Below are 14556 nucleotides of genomic sequence, written 5' to 3' on the forward strand. Positions count from 1 at the left end.
TAAATTAAATAGGTCACCCCACTTTATTATCCCTGCAGACAGATGACCCTCATAAAAAGGGTCAATTCCAATTAAACCTCAGGCATAGCAGGCACTGGACACCAGAGGAGGCACCACAAAAAGGATGGCAGATACCTAGGGGACAACTAACACCCAGCTCCTGCAGACAGGGGACATGACTAGCCATGGCCATGCTCTTCCTCCTCAACCACCTCTCTGGCACTTTGCTGATGCCCACTCCAGCTGCAGGCACAAGGGCAGAGCAGGGATTCATGCCTTGCAGTGAGCTTTATCTCAGGATTAATCTCAAAGAGAACAGCTGGATGGGACAGAGTCCTGACAGATAAGAACAAGAGTGAAAACAGAATTGGTCTGCAAGTGTTAGCTCAGGGCAGAGCCAGCACCTTCTGTCCAGCTGAGCTCAGTGCCACAGCATCATGCCTGGAGAGTCAGTGCATGAAACAACCGTGGAGAGAAAGCTCCTGGCCTTGACGGTACGGAGGGCCAGGCTGCACTACATGGGGTTCACAGGGATCTTCAATGAAAGTACCATAGATACCAAGTACCAGGCCACAGTCAAATGTCATTCAGCTCAAGCATCATCACTGAGCTGGGTGGGAAGCAGGAGGAGTCCTTTAGATGCAACATCTAGTAGGACCCATCTTAGACCACCACCACCATGCCTCAAGAGACCTGCAGAGGAGTATAGCTCACGGTTGGGATGTGACCCCAGGCAGTAGCACCCACAACCAGGTGAGGCAGAGCTGCCATTTCTCCACGTGGAGATGTACACAGGGAAGAGCCTGACAGCTTCTGCTCTGTCCCACACACAGTTAAATACAAAAAAAAAATTCTAAAGCCCTTTTGTAGGGTCAGGCCGGTGTGAGCATCCTCGGGCTATGGAGCATCACCTCTCCTTTTACAGTCATCATGAAAAGAATCTAATCCTGGTATACATCAGGAAACATTTGCCAGGTCGAGCCAAGTAAAGGGTGCGGTGTCTGTCTCAACTTGCCAACTGCCCAAAACAGCAGCTCAGAGGTGTAGGCTACCTTGGTTGGGTCTATGAGTCATTCCCTACAGGAGCCCGCAGACATGTAAACAGCAACTATGGTATCACTACCACAAACAGGATGTGAGGACCACCAGTTTGGGCACTACGAGGCCAGGACAGTCTCTGGCAGGCAGAACACAGGCAGCAGAGAAGGGCCAGGCATGGCCCCTTGGATTTCCAATCCTGTCTTCCAAGAGCACAACAAGCAGGCGCAGGCATCCTTTCAAGGGCCAGGCTTGCTTCGAGATGGCTGGCGGGAGTGTTGAAGATGCACCACTTTTTCCCAAGAGCAGTCAAAATTCAGCCTAAGTCAGCAAGGGCACAGCAGCTCACCCCACACAGGCAGCACAGGTAGCAGTTACATCTCCCACACACACAGGGTCACAGGGTGTGTGGAGTGTAGGAGTCCCTGCAGACCATTTAGAGACAGAAAAGGAGCAGCTTGAGAGCAGCATGGCTGATAAGCCATCAGCAGGGCAGGGATGCGCCCCTGCTTCCTCCCACAGAGATGCCACCAGCAGCCTCAGACCTTGAGGCACAACATCTTGAGCAGCGAGTGTGATGAATTTGGGGCAAGAGTCCCTTGAAACCCCCAGGGAAGTGTGGGGATGGGGAGGGGGAGGCATGTGCTAGATGAAGGTGGAGTCCAACTGGCTCATCTCGTGGTTGTTGTGGGCACGAGCCTCGAAAAGCTGCTTGATCAAGGCAGATTTCTCCTGCTCCAACTGGGTGATGCGCTCGCTCTTGTCAGTTACCTCCTGCACAAGACAGGGGAGGAGAACACTGGTTCGAGAAGGAAAATGCTGGCAACTGCTGTGTTGCAGGTAAAATTTCATAGAACCACAGAATGACAGGCTTTGGGTAGGTTTGGGTAGGAGGACATTGAGGCCCACCTCATCCCAGACCCTTGCCATGGGCAGGGACACCTTCCACTATCCCAGGTTGCTTCAAGCCCTGCCCAACCTGGCCTTGAACACTTCCAGGGATGGGGCAGCCACAGCTTCTCTGGGCAACCTGTGGCCAGGGCCTCACCATGCTCACAGGGAACAAGTCCTTCCCAATATCCCATCTAACTCTGCCCTCTGGCAGTGGGAAGCCACTTCCCCTTGTCCTGTCCCTCCATTCTCTAGTCCAAAGTCCCTCTCCAGCTCTCCTGGAGCCCCTTCAGGCACTGCAAGGGGCTCTAAGGTCTCCCTGGAGCCTTCTCTTCTCCAGGTGAACACCCCCAGCTCTCCCAGCCTGGCTCCAGAGCAGAGGGGTTCAAGCTCCCAGGGGATCTTTGTGGCCACATGCTGGGACAGGAACCCCAGCAGTGAGCCTGGCCCTGGCAGGGGCACCATCCCTTCCCTGGTAGCCCCCAGCTGCAGCCTCTGCACTCTCTTATGACCTGCATTTGTCACAGGCTCTGTCAGGAATGCCCCATCCCTGCCACTGACTCACGCAGCAAACAGCTGGAGACAGCTGGGCACACCTGTGTGCTAGAGGGTCTCCAGGTGCAGGCCACACAGCCTTCTCTGGGATGACTAAGTCTGGTCAAGCTGAAGGAATACTTCCCATTGCCTGTCATTCCTTCCCTGGCCCCATCCCACCCCCTTCCTTTCCCAGCACCCCCAAGGGCATCTCCTCCACGTGCACCCCCACTCACCTTGGTGAGAAGCCAATTCTGCTCCTTCAGCATGTTGATGGCTTGCTGGGAGCCTGTGGAGGCTGGGGATGTCACAGAGACCAGCCTGCTCAAGGCTGAGGAGGGGTTTGCTGTCTGTAGAGAAGACGAAGGGATGAGACACTAAGCCTCCTCCCCTGTGGCCCTTCATAGCCCTTCTTCAAGGCCAGAAGATGCTTCTATGGCACACGGAGAACAGAAGCCCAGCAGAGGATTAAAATCCCAGCACAGGACATCACAGGGTCTTCAGCCCATGAGGCAGAATGGGAAAGCATTCCTGCCAGTATGCCTGGCTCCTGCCCAGCAGGACAGCCAGCTCTGAGGTGGCTGACTCAGCACCTCAGGAGGCTGGGCTCCTTATTCCCTTGACTATGGGTCAAGTATGTGGCTATACTTTTTTGGGGATCTCCTTTAGTCTCCCAAATGCCTTGAGCATCTTCCAGCCCAGCTCAGGACCAGCTGTGCTGTCCTTTTGGCTGTCCCCCATCACCTGTTTTGCCCATGGAGCAAAGTCACCTTCCTGGAGCTGAGGGAAACTCTGGCAGCTCCAACGTCAGCCCAGCCACCAGTAAGGGGAGACAGGATGAGTCTTAAGATCACACAAACAACCTCAAGCTGCTAATGTGCTGTTCTCACCTTGCCAGCAGTGGAAAGAAGGTCAGCCAGGCAGCGGTTCACCTCCTGCAGCTTGGGGACGAGGTGCCCCAGGTGGCTCTGGCCACCTTCAGGGAAATCCTGCAGGATGGGGAGGAAGAAGAGGATGGAGGTTACCATGGGGCCAGCTCCAGGTCCAGCCAAGTCCCAGCCCTGTTCTCCAAATCCACAAGCATCCAGAAGAAGCCCCAGACTCACAGCACTGGTTCTCTTCTTCCCCAGGAGCTGCTGGTGCTCCTGCATGAGCTGGATGTGCTGGTGGTACCACTCTCGAACCTGGTCTATAAGCTCCAGGCCCTGCAGCAGGAAATCCTTCTCCTGTTCCAGCTCCTTCATGTACTTCAGCTGCAGGACAGAGCACAGGGACATCAGCCACTCCCCACCAAGGCTTTGTCAAGTCTGAGGAGTTGGTTTCTTCATGAGGTGTGGGGCATCTGGATACAGGCAAGGGTCTCAGCCCCTTTCCCCATGAAAAGCTGCAGAGGAGCAGGATAATAAGCTGATGCTGCTTTGGAGGAAGACTTTAGGAGGAAAAGTTCTCCAGTCTGGGAAAACTAAAGTGTGTGAAGGACACTCGAGTCACCTCTACCCTCCTGCTCAGAACTGCAGGTGCAGGTTTCTTCACCTATTGACCCAGAGAGGCAGCAGGAGCAGCGCCTGCAGCTGCCCCCAGCTCTCTCTGGAGCATGTCAGCCCCAGAACAGACACACTTGGATTTCAGTGAACAGTGAAGAGTCTAGTTCACTGTGCAGGTTGGAAGTCAGGGAAAATCCGCAGCCTTGTTTCCCCAGCACTCTGCCCCCAGTTTGCCTCATCCCTGAAAGCACATGAAACTGAGCAGAGCCTAGCTTACCACACCTCTCTGCAAAGGGCCTCTCCCAACTCAGGTTCCAGCACCAGCATCACCGGGAGAGGCAGCTGGGGCCTTGCTGTGCCCAGAAAGCTGCTATGAGGGTGTCTGGGGCTCCTGCCCCCAGAGCAACCCCTTGGAATAGGCCAAGCAGGATTCAAAGCTGTACAGAGCAGAGGGCTCGGCCCACATCCACAGGGGATACAGGGTCCTCCATACCACTGCCACCTTCTGCTCCTGCTGTCCCTTGGCACCATGCTGCCACCAGCAAACCAGAGAGGTGGAGAGGGATGAGGGGACATCCCTGGGGAACAGAGCAACTGATGCAGTGACCCATTCATCACCCTCACCCTGTGAGCCTGGAGCCCTGTTCCCCTTCTCCATACCAGGCTGCTCCCCCAGCTCCCAGGGGCACAGGGAGCTTCCTGCCTCAATGCCTCTGTTTTCTTTGCCACAACACAGCCTGGCTTTCACCCACAGGCTGGGTGCCAGAGTCTTTTCCAGGCACCAGAGGGACTCGGGTCACCCAGAAAATGCTGGATGCACCAGAACCTCTCTTGAAGTTTCAGAGAGGATCAGGAGTGGTGCAGCCCAAAAGTGACCCTGAACAGAACCCTTTTCACAAGTGACACCATACCAAGACCTTCTCCAGGTCATCAACATTTTCATGTCCCCACTGCCAGCCTCCAAACCTCTCCACATCCCATACCTGCCACCCATTATACCAGCGCTGTTCTTGCTCCTGCTGCTCCTGGAAATGCTTTTTGCAACATGACAACCCTCCCCCGTGTACCCTTCTCCAGTGGGTGGGACCAGAGGGACGTACCCAGAGGAAGAAGTGCAGAGCCTTGGTGCTGTTGCTGAGGGGCATGAAGAAAGTGCTGTATGTGGCAAGCCCTCCTCCCACCGGGCTTGTTGGCCAGCACAGAGACTGGAGGAAGAGGGAGCATCCCACAGAGCAGAGGGACATTGCCAGTCCTGCCCAGTGTGGGGACAGACAGCATATCGCCAGGATAGGACACTTGGTGCAGGAGGAAGACAAAGCCCCGGACGTGGCTGGTGCTCAGTGGCTCGTAAAGGGGAGGGGACAGAGCTGTGCCCTGGGCTGCCTACAAATGACAGTGCTCCACCTCCCAGGGAAGGTCTCATCCCAGCCACCCTCGTGGCCATGGGGAAATCACGCCAATCCATGAGGGACTGGCTGGAAAAACACCAGCTGAGCAAGTGGGCACCAGATGAGATGATGCAAAGAGTCCTGGGGGTGCAGCACAGCCTCCACAGCTCTGCTCCCTGCTCAGGAGGAACCAGTCCTGGTGCACTTCAGAATGCAGGATGGACACCAGTGCACCCATCTCCCATGGGCTTTAGGCAAATTAGTCTAATGACAGAGGAGTTCCTTGTCCCTTGGGAGCTCAGCATTGGGACAGGGAGGGGTAAGGGATGTGACAGTACAAGGATTTGGTCCTTGCTGGACTCAAACCTGTTCCAACTGTCTCTGTAGGCTTGGAAATGGCACCAGCACCTAAAGGCTGTGCCCAGGGTGTCAGGGAAGGCTGAGACACCCCTTCTCTGGGGTCAGAAGCACAGAAATGCAGTGAAGCACTTAGGGACATACAGGGAGAGAGGGAAGGAGGGGACATCCCTCCCACTGCCCTCACACCAGCTTGGGGGAATAAAGATCAGGGCAACACAAGCCCAGAGCAAGACTGCTTGTGACAGAGCTGGGAACAGACATGGTGGCCACCAGCCCCTGCACAGCAGCACAAGATAGGGCCTTGAGCTTGGGACCTTGAGATGGACTCTAGCCCACAGCTGCACGCACAGGAAAGAGTCTTGCCAGGGAAGCAGAGACTTTCCTGTCTCCAAACAGCAACCTCCAGCCCCCAAAACCCCAAGAAGCAGAGCCCTCAATCCCAGACACACAAAGCCACATTTATCCCTCCTTGTCAGCACTACCCAGCAGAGACCCCTTGGCCAAGGGGGCCCCTGCCCCTCCCATGGCTGCAAGCCCAGCAAACTACCGGCATGCACAAACATCTCCTCTCCAGGCTGGATCAAGGTATGTTGTGTCCCCCAAGGCCAGAGACAGGCTGGGCACTGCTGATCAGGCCTGCTGGGCTGCAGGAGCAGGGTGACACCAGGGTGCGGGAAGTGGAAGTGCAGTGGTGACAGTCCCATCAAGTACTCATCCTTCAGGCTTGGTCCTGGCTCTCTACCCAGGACAATATTGCTTGAGCCTGTGGGCAACATGCCCAGGCACCTACTCCATTCCACCTGGGAGCAATGAGATCCTTTCACCCAGGCAATTTGATCCAAGCCTCTCCAATCAGCGGTGGAGAGAGGAGAGCAGACCCCTCAGTTCTGGGCTGCCTGGAAAAATTCAATGTGGATTTCTCTGCTTTGCTAGCAAAAACTCTCCCAGGAGCCAAGAGGATCTGCATATTTGAGCCCAAATCTACATGGAACATCTGGGAGGGGACATAGCCAGGCCCCACTGCTTGCCAGCACAAAGCATACCTGACCCTTGCCGGGGTGCTCTCAAGGCCCAGAGATCCACCTGTTCCCATACCTCCATCTTTGCCTTCCTCTTCCCAAGACCTTGCCCACGGGGAAGGCAGCCAGCACACTGGCTTCATAGGCTCACTGCATTCTGGGGGAAGGTACACACCTCCTCCCTGTCTAGCACAATTAAGGACAGAAAGGACCTTGGAAATAATGGCAGAACATCCACATACATCAACAGAGCTCTATAGCCAAAATATCAGGATTTCCCCAATGCCCCACAGCTCACACGTGTAGGGTGGGCAGGGAGGAAGCCAAAGCCCAGAGATGGTATGTGTTGGTTTTGTTTGGCCCAGTTTTTGCTAGTGGGTAGGGGGTACAAAGATGGCTTGTAAGGAAAGACTCCGTGGGGTCTAGCTATGAGGGTAAAAATAGAGACGAGAGATCTCCAAAGATGAGCTTCAGAGCATGAGGGTTTATTGCGAAATAGCGTGGGTGTGAGAGGGCTGCTGAGCCGCAAGAAGCAGCTCTAAACAGGCCAGCAGAAAGGGAGAGAGAGAGAGAAAAAAGAGAGCGATTTGCCGTTTACAATACAATAAATTCTCTTCTCTGTTGAATATTCAAATCTTCTTTAACCAATCTAAGACAAACTACAAATCCTACAGCATTTATACACAACCTATAAGAATCTTCACATTACCATACGGGGTCATGTTTCAAACCTTAAAAAAACTGCTTTTTGGGATCTCTACCAGGCAGGTAGGGTCTGCTTCTGACCTTTGGACTTGCCTGGGCAGAGGGCATTGTTCTATCAAGAAGGGGGATTACCTTCCGTGGCTATACCATTGTTCTTTAGTTACTCTACAACTCGAACCTTGTCTTCATTTCAATCTCACTCATATTCTCCTTGTCCTCAGCATCTTTTGCAAAGTAATCATATCTATAGGGCTTTCCTATTTCATCTTCCCCAACATCGGCTCCTGTGTGAAGCTTCTGGAAGCTTTCACCATGCCCAGCAGAGCTAATCTCTGGTGGCTCTAAAGATGATGGACATGCTGCTGGCCAAGGCTGGGCCAATTAGAGATGTTGGTTAGGCCTCTGTGATAACATATTTGAGAATAAATCGAAACAATGTGAGCACGCACTTCTTTTTAGCAAGAGAAGGAGGAAACAACATGCAGGCACCAAGGTCAGTGGAGAAGGTGGGGGAGGAGGTGCGCCTGGTGCTAGAGCTGAGAATCTTCTGTTGGCCATGGTGAGGACCATGGTGAAGCAGGTTGTTCCCCTGGGTCCACGGGGGATGCACAGATCCACTTGCAGCCTGTGGGGAGGTGCCCACACCAGAGTGGGTGGTTGCCTGGAGGAGGCTGTGATCTAGTGGGAGTACCAGCGGAGAGAGAGGCCTTGCTCCTGAGACGGAGCAGCCTGGCCCCGGTGGTCTGCACCCCGTGGACAAGGGACCCCATGCTACAGTTTTGCCAGGACTGTCTGCCCATGGGGGGAGCTCACATTGCAGCAGTTTTGGGAGGACTTGTGCTCACGTGATTTGGACCCACACTGGAGGAGTTCATGGAAAGCTGTCTCCCGTGGGAGGGACCCCACAGCTATACAGAGGAAAGGACTCCCCTCCCTCAGCAGCAGAAGAAGATCTCAGCGATGGACTCATCAAACCCCCACACTCTGTCCCCCTGTACTGCTGGTGGAAAAGAGGGAGCGGGGTGAGCAGACAAACGGTCTTTAAGGGCTTTATTTCACTTCTCATTATCCTTCTCTGACTCTGCTAGCAATAAATCACTTTGCAACTTTAAGTTCAGCCTGTTTTGCCCTCAGTGTGTTTTTTTCCAGTTCCTTATCTCAACTCATGAGCCCTTCATGTGTTAACTTTTTTTCCCCTCTCCTCTGCCCAGCTGTGGCAGGGGAGAGTGGAGAGGGCAGATGTCATAAGTGCCTGGCATTTGGGCAAGGTCAAGCTATGACATAGTGTCAGCAGCGAGGGAGCCCTACAATCCACCTTCCCCTTCATGGGAGCCCACAAGACTCCCTTACCATGCAGAAGTCCACGCCATTGGTGATGGTGTGTCTCCGGTGCTCTGCACGGCCTCTCTGATGCCTCCGAGCATCCCCAGCCCCTGGGTGGCCACCATCTCCCTGGGACTGCCCAGCAGATTTTGCATCACCACCTGAAACAGAGGAAGGCATGATGACATGAGCTACTTTCACCAAAATCCTCCCCAGGGTCCCTTCTGTGAGATGATCTGCAGGGTGGTCTTGCAAACAGGGAGAGACTGAGCAAACCACCAGCCTCAGTGCCTGCTCTTGTCTTTGTCCAGGCAGGACAGGTGTCAGGAATGGCTGACTCTGCTTTGCCAGGCTGGCAACAGACCTCAATGTCATCTTCTGCAGAGAGCAAGCAGCTTCCAGGCAAAGCTGGTCCAGTCCCAGCAGGGGCAACTAAGCCATTAGTCATATTGCCTCCCCTCATGTGTCCTCATAGGGTACCTGGCTTCCACTCAGGTGGCACCAGCTCTGCCAAGGACCCAACTCCTGAAGGAAGCTCCTGCTTGGTGATGGACTTGGCCATGTGGACGTCTACCCCAGACCTCATGTCAGTGATGTAACCATAGAGTAAATCAGGCTGTAGATTTTCCAAAATTTTATTAAAACCCAACATCCTATCCTGCAAAAGACTAATCTACTACAAACACATGGTGCTGATGCAAATCCATGTATAACCTATTTTTGAAGATTAAGCTCATAGTGGCAGGTTCCAGGCTGGATCAGGCACCTCCTGCCTGTCAGCCAGGGCAGGAATTCCCTAGGCACCTGCAGTGATACAAGCTCCATACAAGCCCCACACTGCCTGCCCTTACCAGAAACCCATCCCTGCAGCCACAGCTGAGCCAGCTCTGATCTGCTGCTCGCCGAGCTGGTAGAGTAGCACCCTGACACCCCACCACCCCAAATCATAGCATCAGGGTAGCCAGGGGTGCAGCCAGCACGTCCCCAGGTATATCTGGGCAGTAGCCTGCTTCTCCTCCCTTCCTGCCCCAGCCAAGTGCCCAGCACACCCTGTCTCATGCCACCCCCTCAGTCCCACAGCTCACCAGCTCCCTGCACACGTGTTTCCTCAAGAGTTCCTTTCCCAACCTGGCTTTTCAAGAAGAGCAGCAGGGAGCTGGCAAGCGACGGCAAGCAGCCAGGGAAAACACCTTCTTTCCAGGACAGCTCCCCACACATCTGCCAGGCACCCCTACCCCTCACACATCCTTCTACCAGAGCTGCCTGGCACAGGTCTGGTACATTCCCTGCTGCAGGCACATGAAGGGCCGTGAGTGCCAGGACAGGGTTTGTGGCACCACATGGACTGGCATGTTTCTTCCCTCTGTTCCACGAGTTTCCTCAGCTGAGCACACAGACATGATGGAAGAAAGATATGAGGCAGGAGAGAGCAGCCATGGCCATGGGAGCCACCCTTCGTCTTGAAGGTACAAGATGTGGGAGCCCTGTACCAGGTCCGCCTGTGCTGCCACAGTCACATTGGTTCGGTGACAGGAGACAGCCTTGGGGGTAGCAACACCTCAGTTTGTCACTTTGTGTCACTGGGGAAAGAAGACACCACGCCATGGGAAAAGTCCTCCTTCTGGTCCATCACAGTATCTCACTACACCTTCCAGCAAGTACTCTGGCACAGACAGGTCTCTAGCACATTAATGTACACAAAGTCTTTGTGAACACAAAGTTTTTGATATCGCCCATCCATCTGCTTTGCCAGCTCCCTTTGGTTTCATACACCCAAATCTATTTGGGAGGAACTCATCAAGACTGGTGTGACCACACACATGTTGTCCTAGCAGACCTGTAGCACATCCTGCTCGAAAAGCTGAGGAACAGCCCCAAAACCAAGGATACTGTCAACAGTCAGAATCCCAAGGTAAAGCCAGGAGCACTTTTGGTAGGAGCTGCAGGACAAACACATGTTAAAAAACTTTTTTCTGCAGTTACCTAGAACTGCTGCGTTGAACTGAGCTGCACCTCTGACAAGCAGGAGCTCTGCACACCTGAGCTGAAAAGGTAATGGCTAAAACAGGACCCCTGCTAATGAGCTGGGATAGTTTTAATTAGGGAAAGAACAGGACGAGATCACCAGAGGTGGAAGAGATCCTGCCATGAGATAATGGACAGGCTGGGCTCCTCCCTCTGGGACCCTCTCTGCCCAGGACAAGCAGACACCTTATGGTTGTTTTACACTTTTCCACATCTGTCCTTGGCAATGGCCCAGACAAGCACCTACAAACCATCCCCTCCCTCCTGCCAGTTGCCACCACCTCTCCAGGGAGCTCCTAGAGCCAAGCCACCCCTGAACCAAGGGCAAGCACTGTGCTGGGGAGGAGCAGGTGCCCTGGACCATCACACACCTCCTGGTCTCTTTCTGCTCTCTACCTAGACTTTCTCAGGTCTCAGCTCACAGGAGAACTACTGGAGTAAAGACCCCCAAGAGCGAAACACTACGATGCTGCTGTGACAAGGCACCAGAGGTAGGGACATCACTGTGATGACTTCCCTGCCCTGTGACTTCTCCAATATCCACCTTGCCACCCTTGTGTCCAGTGGGTGCTGTTGGCTCCCCAGGGACCATGGGGTGCCAAGCAGCAGCTCGCAGACTGCCCTAGCACTGCTGGGCTGAGGAGAAGCTGACTTAAGCAGGGACTTCAGAAGCACTTCTGCCCACATGCTAGCAGAGGTTAGTGTGGGGAGAGGGGACAGAACTGCTGTCCCACTGGCTCACTGCACCCCTGGACGTGCCAGGAGAACCACCTGACCCCAACCTCTGCCATTTTGCCATAAGTCACATCCAAATCACCTCTGACATACGCAGATGTTCCTCAGACCATAAAGCAGAATTGGGGAGGCATCCTTTGAGCACCCTCTTCACCCAAAACACAGGCATTTCCTCAGATTCACTACAGCTTATGAGCACTGACACATCATCTCACTGCACTTGGTTGGGTTCTTACAGAAGTCACCACATGCAGCTAGAGGCTCAGCACAGCCTCACATCCAAACGATATAATCTTAGTGGAGGCAGGCCTTTCCAGAGCCACAGGCAGCTCCCAGCACCCACCATACATCTCTGCAACTCCCTTGGCAGCCACCTGAGGCGAACATTCACCTGTTCACTGCACCCTGGGAAACCATCTATGGAAGGGAGCACTGGGCAGCTGTGCAGGACCTGGAGCTAAAAGAACTGGAGTAACTAAGTTGTACCATTTTCTAAGCTGCTTCTGAATGAACCTTAAACTCAGGCTTCTTGCCAGAATACAGCCCTGCAGTGTGGGATCAAGGGCATCAAGGCTGAGCAGCAAGAGCTGAGGCATTAATCCTGCCTGCAGGCTCTGGACAGTTATGGAACATCACCCTGTAATGCAAAGATTGTCAGCAAGCAGAAAGCTGTTGCAGTCATCTGCTTGCTCCTTCCCAGGGCAGAGCGTTCAATCTGCTGTCTATTCACCAGGCTATTTTTCAGGTTTTTCCAGATTTACACTCTTGATGACAGAAGAGTTAGTCTGCTTAATAATATTCCCTTAGATGATGCTCCAGTGATTAGTCTGGAGGCAAAATGGAAAGCAGAGACCCTCAGCCACAGTTAAAAGGTTCTTCTCCACCCAGCAGAAGGGACTGGGAGGGAGTGGTTGAGAAGGGAAGGCAAAGCAGCCCAAGCAGCCCGACCTTCCCAAGGTGGAGGAAGTAATAGCACTCAAGTGGTGCAATAACAAGTACCAGCTCTTCACGCAGACTTTGTCTTCTCTGCTCTCAAAGCACTTCACAAGCTTGGACAAAGAATTATTACCTACCCAGATAAGTCCAGAAGCCTGGTTTCCTTATAATGTCTTCTACTGACTAGCAACAAATCAAGATGCCAGTGAAACAGTCTCCCCCATACCAAGGTCAGCATACCACCCTGAACGGCTCTGGCAGAGCCAGCACAGGGACCCCAGATCCCAGGGAAAGGGCAGAGTCCTCAGGGATGTGCAGGTGAGCTCTGTAGACAGAGCCTGGTACAGCAGAGCACATCACCCTGGTGCTGCTCTCCCATTTATTCATTGATTAATTATTTATTATTTGGAATAGCGGTGTGGAACGATCCAAACCAAAAAGCTGGATCTGGTTTTGCAACTTTTCTTTGTCCAAACCAAGCATGACATCGTGAAGGAATCATACCTGAGGGCCACCTCAGCGCAGAGCCCACCGAAAACACGGCTGCTCCGTGACCACAGCCTCACCTCAGCGAAGCTGCTCGGCTTCGGGGGTCCCCAGGGCCCAGCCACTCTCCGAGACGCTCAGCTGTGTCACCCATCCAAAGAGAAGGTCAGGGCAGACTCTGCGCCAGGGGACAACCACGGACACATTACGGCAAAGCCCTTAATTCCTCCTGGCAGCGCTATAAATAGACCAGCGCATCGCGAGGGGAGCACAGCCCTGGGCGGGCGGTGGCGCCGGGATATTCGCACCGGGATCGCAGTTCGGCGAAGCCACACTGGGACTAACAGTAAATTGGGCGGACTTTCACACCGGTCCTGGGGGAACCGCTGGTTCTGAGCCCAGAAGAGGACACAGGAGAGCGGGGCGAACCACGGGATCCCATTCCAACCTCGGGGCACCAGTTTCCGGCCCCGGCGCTATCATCATCCCCGCGAGCCCGAACTCCCTCGTCCAGCCCCGCCACTCACCGCGGCCTCGGGGCTGGCCGTGCCCCGGTTCCCGCTGCCCGGTGCTCTTCCCCCGCCGCTCCTCGGAACAGCGAGGGCTTGGAGGCTTCTCCACGCTCCGCCGCCCGCCGCTGCCACCCTCCACCGGGGACTCAGCCCCAGGCAGGGCCGCCCGCAGCCCCAGGACGAACCTCTCGAAGGTGAGGTACCCGCTGGCTGGCGCCGCCTGCCGCAACCCCTCCATCACCCCGGCGGGCAGCTCCCGGGCTTCCGCTCCCCGCCAGCGCGACTCGATCTCCCGTAGGTGCACGTAACCCCGCCGTCGGTCATCCAGGATATCGAAAAGAGTCCGCAGGCTCTGCAAGAAAACCCGGGGAAGACCCTCGGTACCGGCGGGGAGCGAGCGGTCACCACGCTCCGGAGCCATCGCCGCCGCTCCGAGCGTTACTCCAAGGTCCGCCCCCGCGCGCCTATTGGCTGACGGCTGGAAGTGCCGCCCTCCCATTGGCTAGTGGCGGGGAGACGCTCCGGTCATTGGCTGAGAGGGAGCACGGCAATTTGAGTTGCACGCGGCGCCCGCCCCGCCCTCGGCCCGCGCGTCGCGGGGTGTCCTGGTCCCTTCGCGGGAGGCGGCTGAGCCTCCCCTACGGACGAGGGGCCGCGACAAAACCCTTCTTCTTTCTTCTCCCCGCTTTATATACTGAACATGATGTCTTAAGGTCCAGAATACCTCTTGGGTCCATTGGGGTCAGCTGTCCTAGCTGTGTATCCCCTCAACTCCTTATGCACTCTTGTGGCTAGCACAGGTCTTTCCCGTGAGAACACCCTTCTGTGTTTTATAAACAAAGATAATGTTTGGATGTTTTGAAACAGTGTCTCGAGATTTGGACAGTTCAGGCCTGGCCAATCAGGCCTAGGGGGAGGTTTCTGACTGACCAATCTGGGCGACCTCTGAAAAGTCTATATATATTGAAATCAAAATAATAAACTTCTTCTTTCTTGTCACACTGAGAACTCGGGTCTTTTTCTCTGCTAGCGGCTCAACAGCGACACACTCCCATCCCCCTCCCTGGTGGGGTGGGATGAGAAGCAGAAAAGACCTTGGGTCTGTACAAGCACTACTCAG

General features: G+C 54.6%; 1 protein-coding gene across 1 annotated transcript; it reads right to left on the reverse strand.

Moving 5' to 3' along the window:
* On the reverse strand, positions 1 to 13893 carry SAPCD2 (suppressor APC domain containing 2). The gene is made up of 6 exons (XM_085076591.1): positions 13452 to 13893; positions 8770 to 8903; positions 3570 to 3716; positions 3354 to 3452; positions 2700 to 2813; positions 1 to 1812 (listed from the first exon to the last, which is right to left on the reverse strand). The coding sequence occupies exons 1-6, from the start codon at positions 13855 to 13857 to the stop codon at positions 1684 to 1686; spliced, it is 1029 nt and encodes a 342-aa protein (XP_084932717.1). The 5' UTR covers positions 13858 to 13893; the 3' UTR covers positions 1 to 1683.
* Positions 13894 to 14556: the final 663 nt, after the last annotated feature.

This window comes from Lichenostomus cassidix, chromosome 17 (assembly GCF_008360975.1).
Source record: "Lichenostomus cassidix isolate B80296 chromosome 17, HeHo_3.0, whole genome shotgun sequence".
In the NCBI taxonomy this organism is placed as follows: Eukaryota; Metazoa; Chordata; class Aves; order Passeriformes; family Meliphagidae; genus Lichenostomus; species Lichenostomus cassidix.

Excerpts from the sequence above, each read along its gene's own strand:
- SAPCD2 (XM_085076591.1), bottom strand. The coding sequence starts at position 13,857 with ATGGCTCCGGAGCGTGGTGACCGCTCGCTCCCCGCCGGTACCGAGGGT. Across the intron at positions 8,904-13,451 it reads CGGCCAGCCCCGAGGCCGCG|GTGGTGATGCAAAATCTGCT; the intron begins GTGAGTGGCGGG and ends CCTCTGTTTCAG. Across the intron at positions 3,717-8,769 it reads ATGGCGTGGACTTCTGCATG|CTGAAGTACATGAAGGAGCT; the intron begins GTAAGGGAGTCT and ends TCTGTCCTGCAG.